The sequence below is a fragment of the Equus caballus genome, chromosome 18 (assembly GCF_041296265.1).
Source record: "Equus caballus isolate H_3958 breed thoroughbred chromosome 18, TB-T2T, whole genome shotgun sequence".
Classification (NCBI taxonomy): Eukaryota; Metazoa; Chordata; class Mammalia; order Perissodactyla; family Equidae; genus Equus; species Equus caballus.
Window position 1 is genome coordinate 54,222,220 of NC_091701.1, and position 18,296 is coordinate 54,240,515.

An 18,296-nucleotide genomic window follows, 5' to 3' on the forward strand; every position below is an offset into this window, starting at 1 on the left:
CTGTGTGAAGGCATTTTCATTCCATATTTTCTTTTCTTATTGGTCAAATGAATGTTTAAGGTCAACTTAGAAGTATCCAGTGGGACTGTAAGAGTGTGGCTTGTGAGCTCACATTTCCCCAAAGATAGGCAAATACACCCACCACTGTCTTGTTGTAGCCTTCTGTTGATGTCTAGTGCTGAGGCACATAGGAAATAAGATGCTCAATGAGAAAGAATAAAATCCAAGTTTGACTAGGCCACACTGACCCAGTCAGTTCCTTGAGAACTGGAACTGATCTTGTTCCCAGGCCTAGCATAGTGCCTGGCCCAGGGGGAGCAGGCAGGAAATGGGTGTGGAATGAGAGTGCAGATATACCAGGGGATGCAGGTCTGGGCTTCCCTTGGAGAGAGAATGCAAGCGAGAACTAGATCTCTAAACATTAGAGGAGCTGACAGATCCCTGACAATGCTCTACTCTCCTTAGCCTTCTCCGGCACTCCATCACAATGCATGCCAATCGAGGGTCAGAACCGCCCAGATGTTCAGTGGAAGTGTGATGTGTGACAATGGGATGTAAACATCACTATTACTTCAGCTCAGAAAAAGAAATGCCTTTTACTTAACAGAAATAGACAAATGTGAATGCCATACAGCTGTTCCAGGCAAATCACCATAGGGACGCTTACAGAGTTCCATAAGAGGTTGTCCTCCCAATGACTAAAATACACAGTTGGGAGAAGAGTTTTGGGTATCCTGCTTTTCCAAAGCGCATTAGAAAAAAACCCAAATGAAACTTTTTGCTCTTTTAAGTGGGCTTACCAATAATACCTAATCAGCCTTGGGGCTATAAACTCTAAAATATTTTGCTAAAAATGAACAGTGTGGAACTCTGAACCTAATTTATTCAGAGGCCTTCCATTTGAGTTCATTAAGTAACTGGAAACATTTTGATAAATAGCCATTCTTCCACTTGGAGGCACATTTTTTACTCAATTCAGCAAAGAACTACTTCCTCTGGTCAGCTGGAATAACTAACTGGCATTAAAAACTAACGAAGAGAGAGTGATGGGAAAATCTTTAATTTCTCAATAATCTCTTTAAAACTATATATAGAAAATTGAGAAGAAATGGACTTTACATCCAGGGCAGAGGATCTGTAGTGCTGCCAAATCCGTGGGTGATCATGGAGAGGTCGGTGGGTCCCTCCTCCCACTCCACACTGTAGTGGGAATAAACAGAAACCACTGCCTCATCCTGAAAGGTCATGAGTTAAGAAATCTCCCAGTGGCCGCAGAAAGATGTATATAAAAGACTCTGGTTAATTATTGCGTAAGGACCTCCCTAAGGGACTGGCAATTGTATGTTCATTTCAAGGAGCGTCACCCAGCAGTCCAAGAGCGCTCACAGATGACGTAGCTGTTACTTGGATCTGCACATCCTGGAGGGATGAACCTCATGTCCATCTGTTTAAAACCACAGCAAGTGCACTAGTTCACAGACCTGGTCAACAGTAACCTTGTCTGGAGACATCCTCGGAACTTTAACATCTGCTTAATATTTAATATTAGGCATTGCTTTTGCTCCAGATTGATGTCTAATTATACTAAATGTTTACTCTAAAGTCAATCATATCTATTCCTTTTAGGAAAAAAATAGGGTGATTACGTTCTAATAAAGCATATCTCTTTACACGGATTTTGTCCTCTAAGAGGACTGCACAGAATGAAGTGCAGCCATGAGCACCCCACGGTTCAGGAGGTCTGCCTAACCCACGGACGGCGTCAGCTGATCCGATTTCTCTGACAAACGTATTTCGTGAGTCAAAAGCATTCCTTCGGTGGATAGTGCCTTTTAGTGGCCTCCCTCTTAAAGAAATCTTCTGTTATATAAAACATTTCCTGTACTTTATTCATATATGTATCCAATATCCAATGCTGCTCAGTGCAATGACATTCTTCACAGGAGACGGTGGTTGAGAGGATGGCTGTGGTGGACCATCTCCTGAATACCCATACTTTTCTGAATATAAACATTAATAAAAACATACTACCAACTTCCGGTTATAACCCAGGAGCAAAAATACAGAAAAACTCCATATTTCTGTCAGTTTCCATTATCTTTGAGATAGTCTTAAAAGTATTAAGGATTGAAATGGCAAAAATGGAAATGTGTCCAGTCCGTTTTTTTTTTTTTAAACTTCTTAAAGCAGGAGAGAACTTCAGTTCTGGCGGGATGCTCATCTGACACACAAGCAAGCAAACTCTGGAGTGTCATTTGCTCAAAGCCACATGGGTGGCTAGTGACAGTACCAGCCCCATTCTCTGGGTTTCCTGGCATCTCCCTGCATGCAAACCCCCCTTCCTCCGTTGTCAGGTTGCTATCTGGGACCCAGCTCAGGCAGCATCGTCAGCTCAATGGAATGTCAACATCACGCATTTCTGACAAACCAAATGCTTAGAAAATCATTCTTTTTACTTAGCCTTGTTTCTTTTTCCGATGGCTGTAGAAGGAACTCCTGTCTGCCCCAACCACCCCAAATCGAGGAATATTCTAGATTTCAGCCAGAATATGCAAGAAGAAAAAGAAATCCAATGAATGAGTGCTCTATTTCCAAGCAGTTTTAAATTATTTGTTTAGGTGCTCAAGACAAAACTTTCAACAGTAAACAAGAGGTGAGAGGGAATACTCAGCATTAAAAAACTGGCCAAACACATTTTTCCGAATACTCCCAATCATGGGAAAAAAGTAAGCTCTCAATTTTTTTGATTTCTAAAAGGCAAATTTAATTAATTAATAAATGCATGCCGGATAAAAACACAAAATTACAACGGAAAACCAATAATAATTTAACAGAAAAGGATCTGCGTTGTACTTTTTTATTGGTATGGATAATTTACTCAAGTAACAAATCTGAAAACGCATTTTGCTTCTGCTGGAAAGAAAGCACTATGTTAGAGAGGAACTAAGAGAAACCAGAGATCAAGCCTTCGAGAAAAGTCGGCATATGTTCTAGTCTATGGCAATGCAGCAGCCAGCGGGGCTGGTTTATCCACTCGTGTGCATGTTTACATAAGCATCAGAAACCAAGACATAGGACCCAAAAGTGAAGCCACGACAGATTTACTCTGCGAAACATGCTGAGTTACAACCACAGACTACCCAGGACGAAGAGGCGGCGCAGGCTTGTTGTCCCCTTTGCACGGGATTCTCTTGCCAAGCAGGGGGCTGGGCATGCAATAGCTTGAGTTTCTCTTAACATAATGAACACCCAGGATTACTAGAACTGGAAAGCGTGTGTGCAGTGTTTTACAAGGACAGCTGAGCGGTGCTACAAAAACAAGGGGAAGTTCCTTCATTTTAATCTGGTTATATGCCCAAATCTCTAACCGAGAAATAATTCAGCTATAAGAACCAATTAAATTACTATAAAACATTCCTTCATCTGTAAAACATCTCTTTTTTTTCCCTCAAACTAAAACTTTAAAATAAAATGTCTTCATTTTTGATAAGCAGCTCTACCACCAGTCTCTGGTATCGTATATCGTTCAGTGCGGCCATTGCATCAAGTTCGGGAGATCTCATCAGGGTCGGGCCAAAAACAATCCCCAGGTTCTCGGCATTCATAAGATTCTCCTTTTCATGGAGGGTCACTCTGGAAAACACACGGAAAGGAGCATGACTTCGTGTAAGCCATGGGGTTCTTCACCTTGCTTTGGCGCTAAAACAAGAACATTCACAACAAAGGCTTGTGCCCACTTAACTCTTACAGTAGGCGCTTTCTCTGTACTTCTCCTTAATGTCAAAGCACTGACTTTCCTTAAAGTAAATTATGTTAACACATGCTTTAAACTTCTGGTGATCCCTGAAGCTCAAGCCAGAGTTAATGTGCTGGACTGTGTGGTTCAAGTTCTATTTGTGGCTTCTCTTGCCACACCCTGTGGCTGCAGGGGTACGTGTGCAAATAGAGATGGGACTGGCTGTCTCAATTATTTCATCAGTTCTCCTTCCACTTTGGCTACCTTGTTTCCTGTAGAGTATTTCTGCCAGTCGAATGGCTGATTGAGTGTCTAGGGAGAGTGGTAGCGATATTAATAGGAAATGGCTCGGGGGCAGCAACCTCGTCAGGGAGCGTGTTTACATTCTTCTTCCTGCCTCAGCAAAGGTACACAGACTATCGCTTGAGAGTGTGGAGCACTTAACTGCATCCAAATATGGAGAAACTTTAATTTACAAGTGAAGTTGTAAGCAAATTAAACAAAAGTTTTAACTCAGTGCTCTTGAAGAGGGAAAATGCGTGCTTGTTAAAAGCACCATGAGTTAAATATTCATTTTGGGTAACTCATGCCTAAAGGCAGACAAAGTAGATGTTAAGTTCTGCTGTCTTTTTTGTATCTGATTGGTCTTATATTTTGAAATCCTAAAACCACTAAAACTTGGTCATAAAATTTTAAAAACTTTGCCTTAACTGGCAGAGATGGAGGGTTACCGAGCAGGGAAACAAGCTATGTCCCCAACTATCACTTTAAAACATTAAACCAGAACTAACTGAAATATTTGATTTTTCCATTCCTCGCTTTACCTCCCGCTGTACTCCATCACTTCTTACAGACTTTTCAGTGTGGGCAACACTCATTCAAAGATCTGCAATCCCAGCACCACTCTGAGGCGCCCATTCTGGAGCAGGAAGTGAGAAGAGTGAGCCCTCCTCTCTAGCTTGCTTTGCCCTTGCTTTATTATGCTAATGCTGGTGTTTTCACAGCTCCGACCTTTGCCCTTTCCCCCCAAATTAATGCATGGGCTTGGCAGAATGTGGGTATTTCTGGCCTATTTGCACACATAGCCTGGAACTGCAAATACACTGCTGTCACAGTCAAGTCTGCATTCCAGATTGCAGTGTGAATACTTCGCATTCCTCCTCAACTTGTGCAACTTCACACAAGACAACCTAGCTATGCATTTATTTATTCACTCAATAGATCATCTGTCCTTTCTTTCACCTTTCGTCTCCTTTGATTCTTATAATTTGGGTGCAGTACAAGCACAAGCCTCCCAGGCTGTAACTTGCCTCTTCAGATGCGCCATGAGGTACCGGAGGGTTTCGCAGTGAGCGGGCGGCAGGAGTTTCAGTGCTTCGTGAAGGGTTTCTAGCTGCTCATCGGGATCCATAATTTCTAAAGCAGCAAGTTGAATAATAAGGAGAAAAACGTTAACAGACAACTGGTAGAAATGGTTCATTTAATTCTATTCTTGTGGTGATCTTCCAAACTGCTAAGAAATGTTTTTTCATAGATCCTTGCCACACAGCTTTGGAAAATGTTTTTAAGGTTCAAGTCTCAGATTTCCAAAGGCTTAGTTTCAGGGTGGCAATACCATTTACTGGACTTTTGCGGGGAGCCCACAGTTTGCCTAGACTGTCTTGGAGTCTGGTAAATATGGAAATTGGATATATAGGACGTAACTATAAAAAATTCAGACACAAGTAGACATAGATAAAAACTCAAATGAGGTCTTCTTAGAACATTACAGACATACTTAAGGGATGTTACACTGTTCAAAATATTTTGAAAATCCCCTTTCAGTGATGGCCTACAAGCTATGCCACCCCATTGCCCTCTGTAACACCTGCCAAACTCTTATTAATTGATATTCATGCGTTTTAAACCCAGACATATATCATCCAATATTTACTGCCTTTATTCCTTAGACTGAGTTTTAAATTACTTTGTGTTATATAAAAAAGTCAAATCTACTCTCAAAGCACAAAAATATTCTACTACTTAGGATATTCAGAAGAATGCAATGCAGACTTTTTACCACAAGACTAATTAATTTGAAACCATACTACTCTGGAAATTGAAAAAAGACTAATGGTTTCCTTTTGACTTCCACAATTAGTCTTTGTAGGGAGAACCCTGAGATGGTGTGAAATTAAGGACAGTGTTGGTGGGCGAGCAAGTAAACAGAATTCCCTGCTCACAGAGAGGGTACTTTGTATTGGCAGGGGACTCACCATAAACAATGAATATGGCATCTTACAGTTTACACTACATTAGAAGGAGGCAAGTGCCGGGGGAAAAAACAGCAGGATAAATTTTAACTAGGGTGGTCAGGATAGACCTCAGTGGGAAAGAAGGTTTTGAGTACAAACTCTGAGGGAGGTGGGGGAATGAACCATGTGGAAATCTGGGGGAAGATGGCTCCAGGCAGAGGGACAGCCGTGCAAAGATCCTGTGGGATGGTATGCCTGTAATGTCTGAGGAAAAGAAGCCAAATGTGGCTGCAGTAGTGCAAGCAAAGAGGAAAGTAAGGGGTGGCGTCAGAAGGCCAACGGGGCACCCCTTCATGTCAGGCGCTGTAGGCGGCTCTAAGGACTTGGCACTTACTGAGAGCAATGGAAAGGTTCTGAACAAGGGAGGGGCATGAGCTGACATACACTTTTCACAGTCTCTCTCCTCTGGATGCCACATGGGAACAGACTACGGAAGGGCAAGAGTAAAGCAGAAAGGCCATCCCAGCAATTATTACAAAACTCCAGACAAGGAACAACACTAGCTTAGACCGGGTGGGGCATGAAGGTGCTAAGAAGTTGCTGGATTCTGGGTACGTTTTGAAGGTGGAGGCCACAGGATTTCCTGAGGCAGCTGGGAGGACGGAGCCTCCATGAACTGAGCTGGGGAAGATCACAGGTGGAGGAGGCTTGGTGGGGAGGATGCAGAGTCTGTTCGAGATGTCTTTCAGACAGCCAAACAAACATCTGGTGTCCAGGGAGACGTCCAGACTGGAGATATAAATTTGGGAACATATGACAAAATGCATTTGAATAAACTGATATTAAATTGACAGAGATTATTCTCTGGGATTAATTCCTCTTTTTTTTCCCACTTAGAGTATTAACCATGATCAATTTTTCAGAGAACACAAATCTCTAGCCCCAAGAAGACCACAGCATAATTTAAATGGGAGATAGACGAAATGGAACGTATTCAGAGACGAATGGCCATCATTAGTTGTTTCAAATATATGAAAAGCTTGCCTGTGGAAGAGAGTGATACTAGGACCACTGCCAATGGGAGGAGTTATAAGCAGGTAGATTTCTGTTGTGCAGGAGTGGGCTTTACCATTGTTACACCTGTGCGCCAGAGGACTGGCTGCCTAGAGAAGCAGTGATGGTGCAGTTACTGGGTATTTAAAAAAGAATACATTGTAGAAGGAAGTCTAATTACATGACTCCTTAGAGTACCCAAAAACTCTAAGATTCTAAGGTTCTCAATATAAAATTATGTTTACTCATTCAACAAATATTTATTGAGCACCTATTATGTAAGCGAGGGACTATCATAGGTGCTGTGGGAAAATAAACATGAGCAAGAGAACTGGGGCCTAAGTCTAGTAGGGAAGACAAGACAGGAGTACAACCTCCAGGCATGAAGGAAGGAGGCTGGAAAAGAGGTCCCGGCCAAGCACAATGGGAATAGAGGAAAAAGATGGCTCGTGGATGGGAGGAAGAGGAAAGAAGAAGAGATGGCACTTGAGGAGGGTCTGGAAGGATATGGAAATGTGGACAGTGTGGGGGCAGGAAATAAGCACCCTAAACTTGTACCAACATCTAGTTAAAAGCTTTTTAAACTACACACTGTTAATTCTTTGTAAAAGAGAAACTCAAATACGAGAAGAATAAAACTTAGTCAAACAAAAGGGTGAATCAGTGGCAGAGTTGAGGGAAAAACTCAGCAAGTTCTCATTCCCAGGCTTCTCTTCAGGAAATTTGAAGTGATTGGGGACAAAGAAGCCGGGGGTTTTATTTCTGAGTTTATCTGACTCACTCAAGGTTACATACTGAGTCATGTAGCTTTTCTAAGGTCTTCTGGGAACAGAGTTCTGAGACTCCCTGGCCAGAGGAAGATTGCCACATTCGGTCCTACCAGGAGTTCAGCTTTGGCAGTGCTGTTCGCAAGGTGGTCAGGAACCTCAGTAACCCATGACTGTTGGGTTACTGAACAGGCCCTGTGAGAAGCACCTGTCGGAATTCTAGGCCTTTCTATTGTAGGGCACCAGTTTCTTAACTGGTGGGGAGAGGAAGCGAGGAAGAACGGCCCCGTAGACAAAGACTTCCAGATGGTTCATAAAGGAGTTTCCAGGGGATTATGTAGATCTTCAAGCCTGTAGATGGAATGCCCTGGTCTCCTCCGCCCTTGCAGCCCCTTTTCATTTCCTGTAGCCACTCCCTTCCAGCTTTCAACTTGCAGGGTCTCCAAGGGAGGCTGCAACAGCAGAGCTCAAACATCTTTTGCAGGAGAAATCTGTTGCCAGGGATGCTAATAAATGCCAGAGACACCTGAGATCCAAGAACATGACCCACATTTTTTCAGGGGCTGAGAGATGAAGAAGTTCAAGAGCACCTGCCTCAGGAAGGGCCAGCGAGCCCTGTCTTCCATTTGGAAGGTGTTCCTGCCCTCCCGTCTTCCTCCTCTGTGTACGTCTTTTGTTCCCTGTTCCATCACGGGAGCCAGGCAGTGTGCAGAGTAGAGACAGCAAAGGCTTTGACGTTAGACAGATGTGGGTCTGAATGCCAGTGCCACTTCCTCTAGTGATGGCACCTTGGACAATTTCCTTACACCCTATAATATCTCATTTTTTCTAAAGCAACATCATGGATGTAAAGTACCCAACATGATTCCCGGCACCACGCACACGCTCTATAAATCTTAGCCTCCCTCTTCTTCCTCATCTACCTACACAGATGAGAGGATGGCTTATGCAGAGACTGGCTTTATCTACGCGTCTAAAAAAGGAAACAGACTCTACTGCTAGAAAAGACATGTACAAGGACACAACGTCCTGCAATTACATCACTATCAAACATGTACAATAAAGGTTATATTGTGTATAAGTATTATGCCAGTTCGGTATCACATATCAAAGAGCTGAAATTATAAGGAGAGGGAATGTCTACCTTGATTTAGGAAAGTTTCTTTCTTTCGATGTGCTTTCCAGAGCTCTTGGAGGGTGAGCTAAGGGGTGTGCTGATTTCAGACAGGAGGGCTGTTTCAGACACAAACCCCAGAACGATGACAAATGGCTTGGAAGAACACTAAAGAGGGGAGGTCCTCCTCACTAACAGGGTGGGTGTGGGGAGGAGGGTGAGGTTGTCTGGGAGTGTGGGGTAAAAGGCCTTGAAATCTCATATGGTGGGCCTGGATTTTCCTCCAAGCAGAGAAGGCGTTGTGCAGAGGTCAAGACTGGGGTTTGAACCACGGCTCTGTCCTCCGCCGTGGGCCTGCCCTTGGGTTAGGCTTAGGAGCCAAGCTTCGGCTTTACTCCCACGCAATGCAGGGACAGGAACACTGTGTGGTCGAGCCCCCAGTGCTGTCCTGGGAGCAGAGCAAACCAGGGACTGAGCAGCCCTTCACGATGTCAGTGTGTGTCAAGCGCTTTCCAGTCTCGTGGCAATCAGACTTCTCTCTCTGAGGAGGAAATGTCTGCCCCAGAAACAAGACCCTGTAAGCTCCCTCAGACAATCTTCATGATCGGCACTGAATCCATCCCCAAATGAGAAGAGTTAAATTCCTAAGGAAGAGATCTAGAGTCTTTTAGGCTTCTAACATGAAACTTAGTAGAAAGCAGTGTAATTCTCACGAGTGTTCTCTACATGGGACCTTGGGCTGACCCATAAGAAATCAGCGCTCCACAAACTCAACCACAAACATTCTCAACAAAAGTTCTGAAGAGGAAACCAAAACTCAGAACAAAGGAAGTTTGTACTTCATGAAATTTCAAAGTCGAAAAGCAAATCAATGTTACTAAGGAAGTGATGTTATTATTTAAAGATCAAGACAACATACGGCTTTTAAGAGAGAACAGCAAATGACAGAAATAGCTTATCTTTTCTAAAAAATGGTAATGCCAGCACTTAAAAATCTGTTAAGAATTCCCTTCTTTAAAAAAAGGAAGTGTGAATTACAGGTAAGATTTTTACACTATAAATAAAATTTGGCAAATGAGCCTCTGCTTTTTCTCATTTTCATCTTAACTAGAACTTAAAAAATAACTTCTTGCTCCTTAAAGTATGATCTGCAGACCAGTGCCAGTTTGCAAAGTATTTGTTCATGGTCTGTCACAGGATAAGGACAGACATTAAGAGTAAGAATTTAGAAACTTTCATAGCAGTCTGACAAATTTTTGTGCTTGCTGAAAATCTAATAAAATAGTTGGTCTGGTTTTTCCAATTTTATTTTTCAAGTCATTCATTTTTACTTTATTTTACCACAGTATTGGCCCATATCTAAGGAGCCTTCCTTTGGAAAATGAGGTCTAGCACATTCCAAAGAAGCTTCTGATGGTCATAAACTATGCTAGAGAAGAGTTCAAAATTCTTGTGAGTATATTAAGCATGGAGAGAGGCGACGGGGAAATATTTCATAAAATGCATTCAAGATGCTCAGCAGGAGAAAGAGGAGAAGTTGGTCACCACGAAGAGGTCGGCAAGCCCGCCTCCCACTTACTGGCGGACTCGATAAACTTGGGGTAGGCGTCGTAGGTGATGAGCGGAATTGGTAAATCCCTGAAGTACAGTTTCAGCGCACCGGTGATAATGTTGATATCTTCATACATGTTCACAGAAATATCTGCCTTCTCACCATCTTTGAAAGAGGTTAGAAGAAAAAAAAGTAAATATCTGGATTCACGGCACTGTTTTAATGAATGACATATTTTTGTACATGGTTTTTAAAGATGAGCGATGCTTCAGTTTTCAACATCAAATTCAGTGAGATAAATGATATATATAAAAATGATCAATTTCCTGTGAAAACCAAAATCTATTTCTTTGAATTTTCTGTTCTGAAGTTCCTCAATTTTCCATGTTTAATTATGGAGGGGAAAGCAGGAGAGGACTGAAGTCAACAGAAATATGTTTAAATTTCATGGCTACTTGAGAATTCCTAGGGGAATACTGTGGGATTGCTTTTTTCCTTTTTAAAATAAACAGAATGTGAAAAATGACGACAGAGGCCCTCCCAGCTCACAGAAGGCACCCAGGCCTGGGCTTTTGTGCTTTTGGACCCCCTCAGGCTCCTACGCGAACATTTGGATCTTGCCTGAGTTCTTGGGGCAGGGGAGGTAGCGGCAAGTAAAAAAAAGCAAAACAAAACTTTTGAGCGTTGAAATAGCAAGAAGCAATTATAAGAGAGAGGAATAGTTTAGGGGTGCTGGGCCCTAAGACTCTCTAGCAAAGCTGGCCTTCCTTCCAGTGGCCCCTTCCACACTCCCCTGCATTAAGTATTTTACTTCATTAAAATACCTGAATTTTCATCTACTAAAGATTTAAATAGCATCTACTCCCAGCTAGGTCTTATGCTGCATTTCTTTTATTCCATTTGGTTTATGAGAGATTGCTATGGATTAAAAAGCAGCCTCTTCCCTACCCGGCTATTAGAATAGCTAAAATCTAGAAGACCAGCAACACCAAAGGCTAGTGAGGCTGTGCAGCAACAGGAACTTCCATTCGTTGCTGCGGGAATGCAAATGGAAAGCCACTTTGGAAGACAGGTGGTTTCTTCCTAAGCTAAACTACTCTTACCATACAATCTAGCAACCATGCTCCTAGGTGTTTACTCAAAGGAGTTGAAAACTTATGTCCACACAAAAACCTGCACATGAATGTTTGTAGCAGCTTTATTCATAATTGCCAAAAAACTGGAACCAACCAACATGTCCTCCAAACAGTGAACAGATAAACTGAGGTACATCCATACAATGGAATATTATCCAGCTATAAAAAGAAATAAGCAGGGCTGGCCTGGTGGCGTAGTGTTTAAGTTTGTGCACTCTGCTGTGGTAGCTCAGGGTTCACAGGTTTGGATCCCAGGCATGGACCCGTGCACCGCTCATCAAGCCATGCTGTGGTGGCATCCCACATACAAAACAGAGGAAGATGAGCAAAGATGTTAGCCCAGCGACAATTTTGCTCAAGCAAAAAGAGAAAGATTGGCAAAAGATGTTAGCTCAGGCTGATCATCTTCCTCATGAAAAAAAAAAAGGAAAAAGAACAAGAAATGAGCTATCAAGTCATGAAAAGACATGGAGGAATTTTAAATACATATTGCTAAGTAAAAAAAGCCAGTCTGAAAAGGCTATTTACTCTATGATTCCAACTATATGACATTCTGGGAAAGACAAAACTATAGTCAGTAAAAAGATCAGTGGTTGCCAGAGGTTCAGGGGAGGAAGGGAAGGACGAATTGGTGGCGCACAGGGGATTTTTATGGTAGTGAAAGTTCTGTATGGTACCGTAATGGATATATGACATTAAGCATTTGCCAAAATCCACAAAACTGTACAACATAAAAAATGAACCTTAATGTAAACTATTGACTTTGGTTAATAGTAATGTATCAATATTGGTTCATAAATTGTAATAAATGTACTGTACTAATGCAAGATGTTAATGGGGGAGCTGTGGGGAGGGCTTATATGAGGAATCTCTCTATTTTCTGCTAAACCTAAAACTACTCTAAATAAAGACTATTTTTTTTTTAAAAGATTTTATTTTTTTCCTTTTTCTCCCCAAAGCCCCCCAGTACACAGTTGTATATTCTTCGTTGTGGGTTCTTCTAGTTGTGGCATGTGGGACGCTGCCTCAGCGTGGTCTGATGAGCAGTGCCATGTCCGCGCCCAGGATTCGAACTAACGAAACACTGGGCCGCCTGCAGCGGAGCGCGCGAACTTAACCACTCGGCCACGGGGCCAGCCCCAAAAGACTATTTTTTTTTAAAGCAACCTCTTTTAAAAATGCAAATACCTTGGCCTATCAGACACTCACATTCAAGTGTGAATTAGGTCATCAGTGTCCACCTTTCACACTTGGGTTGAAATCACATGCAGTGGCAGTGCAAATTGGGATACAGCATTTTCTGGAAGGAAAAGGCAATGTAGATTGCTTCATTGGGGGAGCTTAGGGAAGCATGTAGGTGCTGGGGGCCTACAGACCTGGAGAATGGGATGAGAGATCAGGAAGGTAGGTAGAAAAGTGACAAAGGCAAATATCACCTCTATCAAAGTGTTTACTGAGGAAAAAAGAAGAAATTTCTTTCTATTCTGCCACATGGCTTCTGTTTCCAGGATCTATTAGTTATTTTTCTATAAGAATCCAGATTTCAAATAGCCTGTCTCATTATAGGCTACAGCACAATTTTTGGTTTGGAAAATAAAGTCACAATTCTTCTATCAGCTATGTGATGGGTTAAACAGAATACGGAGGTTGGTTTGTGAATCTTCTACCACTCAGATAATTCTTTCTATGGTAAAATACTGTGTTCATTATATCTCAGTCTACTCTCCTTTCACTTATTACTCTCTAAGTCACAGCACCTTTCAGTGCCTTGACAAGGTCAGCCTCAGGGCCTTTGCACATACTCTTCTGTTGCCAGGGCCTTACATATCCTGTTTCTTTGCTACTCAACCAAAAACACACCCTTTAAGCTTTAGCAAAAATGCATAAATATTTCATCTCTGAGAAAGTCTCTTCTGATCTCCAGCACCCACCCCCAACCCTAATGACTAGGTTAACTTCCCCAGTTATTAATGTTTTCCTTTATGGCACTTATTAAAATAAAATCAATAACCATTGTGTGATTATTTTTTAATGCAAACCCTCCGTGAGTGCAATGACCAAGTGTACACAGTACATGATACTGCTGTATCTAAAGTAAAGAACATGGTACCAGGTACACAGTGGCCATTTAATAAATATTTTTGAGTTAATGAATCAATGGAGAATAGATTTTAAAAAGCTAGGAGCCTAAAAGATTAACACTCTGGGACTTAGTATGTATATTATTATTAAACTTTTAAGTAAGTTTAATAAGCTTTTAATAAGAATCTGTGTATTCTCTTCCACCTGTTTTAAAATAATATAAACACATTCTGGACTTTGATACGCAGAGACTACATTCTCAGTAGGGCTGTAACACAGCAGCACAGTCTGTAACATCTTTTGTTCCCAGACTGTTTCATGACTTTCAGCTTGTGACTCTTCAATCAGACTGGGGCTGTGCTGGGCCAAGACTCAAAGGTTTTTATTTTCTTTGACCTTCCTATTGGACCTCTCACTGTACTGGTCACGTAAATATTTGCTGTTCCACCAGAGACAAAACGTGGCAAAGTTGTAACGGCATGCGCTGACCTGGGAGTAGCTGGTGCTCCATTCGGTGACGATTTCCTAAGCTGGGGAAGATTTTCCAAATCCTGCTTTTTTACTCTGACACTTGAATGAGATCTTTCTGGCGTTCTATAGAGCCTACCTTCTTTTTCCTTAGATCTCGTTATTTGAGGGTTGAGACTCCCAGAAGTGATCATCTTTGATAGCTTCAAATTTACTGTGCTCCATTTATTTGATACCCTATTCCTCTGAACACTCATGGATTTGGGGCAGCACTTATGCACAGAATTGACTTAAATGATCTGAGCCACTGTTTTCTTTCACACCCTTGTTAAAATTCTCCACATCATTCCTACAGATCCCGCAGATGATGGCTGGGGCACATCTCTGGGGGATGGGGTGGGTGGGTGGTGTCAAAGACTGGCCTCAAGGGTGTGGCTTTATGGAGCCAAGGTGAGTTCTTCATGAATTTTCAAACCTGTTATTGGTGTTTTCAGGGCACAAAAAGGTTGTTTCATATTTTTAAAGAGAGGAAACTGTCATTTGTTTGCTTTCTGGGCACACGGAAACATTCAGTTTCTCTGTCAGCCCTGAGTTATTTTTGAGCATCATGACCGGTGGCTGGGTATGGACATGCTCAGTTGCTCCCTTCCAGAGAAAAAGAGATGCCTCTTAACATTCAATCTGGCCTTGATTCAGGACTGTTCTGGATGCTCACCTGGGCTTAACACGCCATTACTTCACCTCATCTTCTTTGAGCTTATCAATACTTGGGCTGGCCCAGAGTTCCTCATATCAGGTTGGTAATAATATTTAATTTATTTTTGTCTTCTGCCTCTCTTGGCTGTAAGAGGCTTGTGATGGAGAGGAGTGTAATGGAACTAGACATATATATTTGCAAAGGAAAGAGGTTCTTTAAAACATCACAACTCTTATTCTGTTTCACTTTCTGTATCCAGGCTTACAACTCTTCTTTGGTACCACCTTACTCCAGTACTTAAAGCAAAGACAAATGAGAGAACCACAAGACCAAATCTTAATTTAAATGCTAGTTAAGACAAAATTATCCCCACTGAGCTCTTCTTTGGTTGAGCCCCTCCTCCCACAGTGTGGCAGGTCCTATCCCAGAAAGCCCTCAGCTTCGTGTCTGTGACACATGAGCCAGGACTTAGGTCTCAGCTCAGTCAAAGATGGTGACCAGGATGTCCAGGAAGCCTGGAGGACAGGCAGAGTTAGGTGGGCTAACTCAAACCTGGGAAATCTGAGATCTGTAATGACTTAGATCCCACTCCCCCTTTGCTCTATAGTTTTTGGTAAATTTAATTGCTCTGTATATATTTTGGTGAACACGGACCAGCCTTGGATGCTTAAATATTGGTAATATAGTTAAATTTTAGGCTTCTTTCTCACCCTGAAATTTAATAGTTTAATATTTACAACTAAAAAAAAATAAATAAATAGTAAATTATAAGCTGAGTCTTTTTATTTGGTATAATAATTATCAATGATTTAGAAAAATAATGCACAGACTAACATAATAAATTGTGCCTTTTCGCCAAAGAGTATTATTGTCCTAAGTTAACGAACACGCTGAAGAACATACCTCTGTCGAAAGCCATCTTGACGTCTTCAATTAGGTCACTAAATCCTGACACTCGGTACAGTCCTTCAGAATTAAGACCTGTAAAATAAAGCAAGGGTGCTAGTTAGTTTCTTTGGAATTACGCCTTTTCTTCACATTTTAACTTCTTCCTATGCTTCAGGCTGCGGAAGTAATGTGTCAGAAAGAATGATGAAATATATATGTTTAGAAACCTCTTCACACTTTTCTAAAACAAAACCATTTCACTCACAGTTCTTTAACTCCGACCTACTGTCACCTGAATATTTATTATCTGGCTCATCATTATGTCTAATTAGATCAAATATGTTAAGTCTTAAGGGAAATAATTCATCACCCCAATTACACCATAAATTCTTTTACATAACAGAAGACTAAGATAAACTACATCCATAGGCCTGTAGCAGTTTTTCCCAAGTGGGTAAGAATAATTAGGGTGCAGCTCTGGTTTTTGGCCTAGGATAGTTTTAATAAAGCATTTACATCTTTGCTTCTCGGACCCAAGAAAAATATAAAAACTGAAAAATGAATTGGTACCTACATGTCAACTTTTATAGACTGGAAGCATCACCATAAATATATTTTTAAGCATATTTCCTCTCACTTGTTAAATGTACCTGAAATCAAGCTGTTTAATTATGTGTTGAATTAATTCATTTCAGACTTCCAGATCATGTGCCATCTGAAATCACTCCCCCTAAACTTCCAGAAGAAGATAACCAGGTTGCGCAACAAGACACCCAGAGGCATTAGGACCCGCATTCACGGTGAATTACGACGCTCTGCACCACCCTGGAGACGCTCACCTCTAGACTCAATCTCCCTGATGCACATGTCCACCACCATCGGCCGCTTCGTGATGTGGGCTTTCACGAGCGTTGTGAGGTCACAACTGTACACCTTCTTGACGTGTTTCAAGTCTGGCTTACAGTCATTTGGGACCATCTTGGAACACTGCTTATGAACATTCAAACCACAATCTAAAAAGATAAAGACAGGGAAAACTCATTATTATTTTCAGTTTTGAGCATTCTGAAGTGTTTATTTTGGCAAGACACTCCAGCCTGAATTAGGTTTAAAAGACTAGCTTCCAGCAGTTCCTGCAGAGTCAGGAAACATTCTTCCCATCTTTTCTCTTGGAAAATTTTGGTTATAAGTCAGAAGACCAGAAGTCCAGCTCATGCTTCATCATTTACTTGCTCTGTGGTCTCAGGAGAATACCAACCCAACCCAAATTAATAAGTGTTTAATTAAATGACTACAAAACGTAGTATTATACCAGTAGCCAATTAAAAATTTATCTGTTTCTTGAAAGTTACATAAAAATTACACTTAATGTGGGATATAATTGCGTTTTAATAACATTTGATATGAGGTGAAATTGGACTTCCGAAAGAGAATACCCCAGGCCCACTTAAGATGCTGCTGCTCATATTTATATCTATTCATAATCCTTTCTGCATATATATGAAAGAATGAATATATAAGTCATCTAGGAGCTAAAAACAGCCACAGTTATTATTTGCTACTGCTATTATTACGAGCTTACTAATGCCAAGCACTATTCCAAGTGCATTACATTTATTATTTCATTTAAGCTCACAAAACTCTATGAAACAGGTACCATTACCTTCTCACTTTATAAATCTGAAGACAAGCACGTAAAGTGTGAGTAATTTACCCAAGGCCGTGTGCTTAGTATGTAGCGGAGGTGGGATTCAAGCCTACAGAGGATTTTGGAGGCCACGATTTTAACTCTTATACCATATTCCACTACTGAAGTTATTCCTTTGCTTTGTAATTTTACTGGGTTATAACTTCTAAGATGCCAGAACCCAAACACTTTCTAGTTAATATTTTGAGACATCTTATTTTCAACAAGAACACGATGCAATTTTAGAAGGGATAGAGAGGAATACAAATATTTTGCTAAATTAGACTGAAGAGTGATAAGCCATAGCTGAATAATTTAAGTAAAATAAATGTCACCTTTAGGTTTTTTAAGACATAACCCATTTGTCTTTAAGTTCATGGAAACTTGATGCTGACTTCTTATAAATCTGACCCCAGTGGGTTATACGCAGTTTATAGCCAGGTCTTAATGAAATCAATTTGAAAATCATATAAAAACATGACCACTGTCTGTGGTCCTTGGGCAAGCTTCAGTTTTGCTTGCTGTTTTGGCAGAAAGAGGAGCACAGCGTTTACCTCACAGAATTGTTATGAGAATTAATGAGCCAATGCATTCAAGGTGCTTTGCATATTACAAAAGGTTAGACAAATACTGGTGATCAACATCATTATTATGACTTTTGGTAAAGCTGCATCTAGCTATATATATGGTAGTAACAATGAACAGAGACAAGGACAATTAGCCAAAACCTGTAAATGGAATCATTCTTTCATTAAACATGTAGACACTGCCAACTTGAAATAGGAACTTAAGGCCTGTGGTGACTCGAAGGGAGGAATTCATGCGTGCGGAGCACCTCCCATGTGCAAAGACAGGCTAGGTGTAGAGGGATGCTGAGTCTTT

At 41.2% G+C, this 18,296-nt stretch overlaps 1 protein-coding gene across 6 annotated transcripts in view; it reads right to left on the bottom strand.

The window, feature by feature from the left end:
* Positions 1–577: 577 nt before the first annotated feature.
* The window catches only part of CHN1 (chimerin 1), a 184,901-nt gene continuing 167,182 nt past the window's right edge, over positions 578–18,296 (bottom strand). For all 6 annotated transcript variants that reach the window (XM_070241265.1, XM_023622028.2, XM_070241266.1 and 3 more), the window contains 5 exons: positions 16,567–16,740; positions 15,743–15,820; positions 10,484–10,621; positions 5,047–5,152; positions 578–3,633 (listed from right to left, as the gene is read on the bottom strand). In XM_070241265.1, the coding sequence (XP_070097366.1) occupies positions 3,462–3,633; positions 5,047–5,152; positions 10,484–10,621; positions 15,743–15,820; positions 16,567–16,740 (668 nt within the window). In that variant the 3' untranslated portion in view covers positions 578–3,461. The remainder of the gene's footprint in view (positions 3,634–5,046; positions 5,153–10,483; positions 10,622–15,742; positions 15,821–16,566; positions 16,741–18,296) is intronic.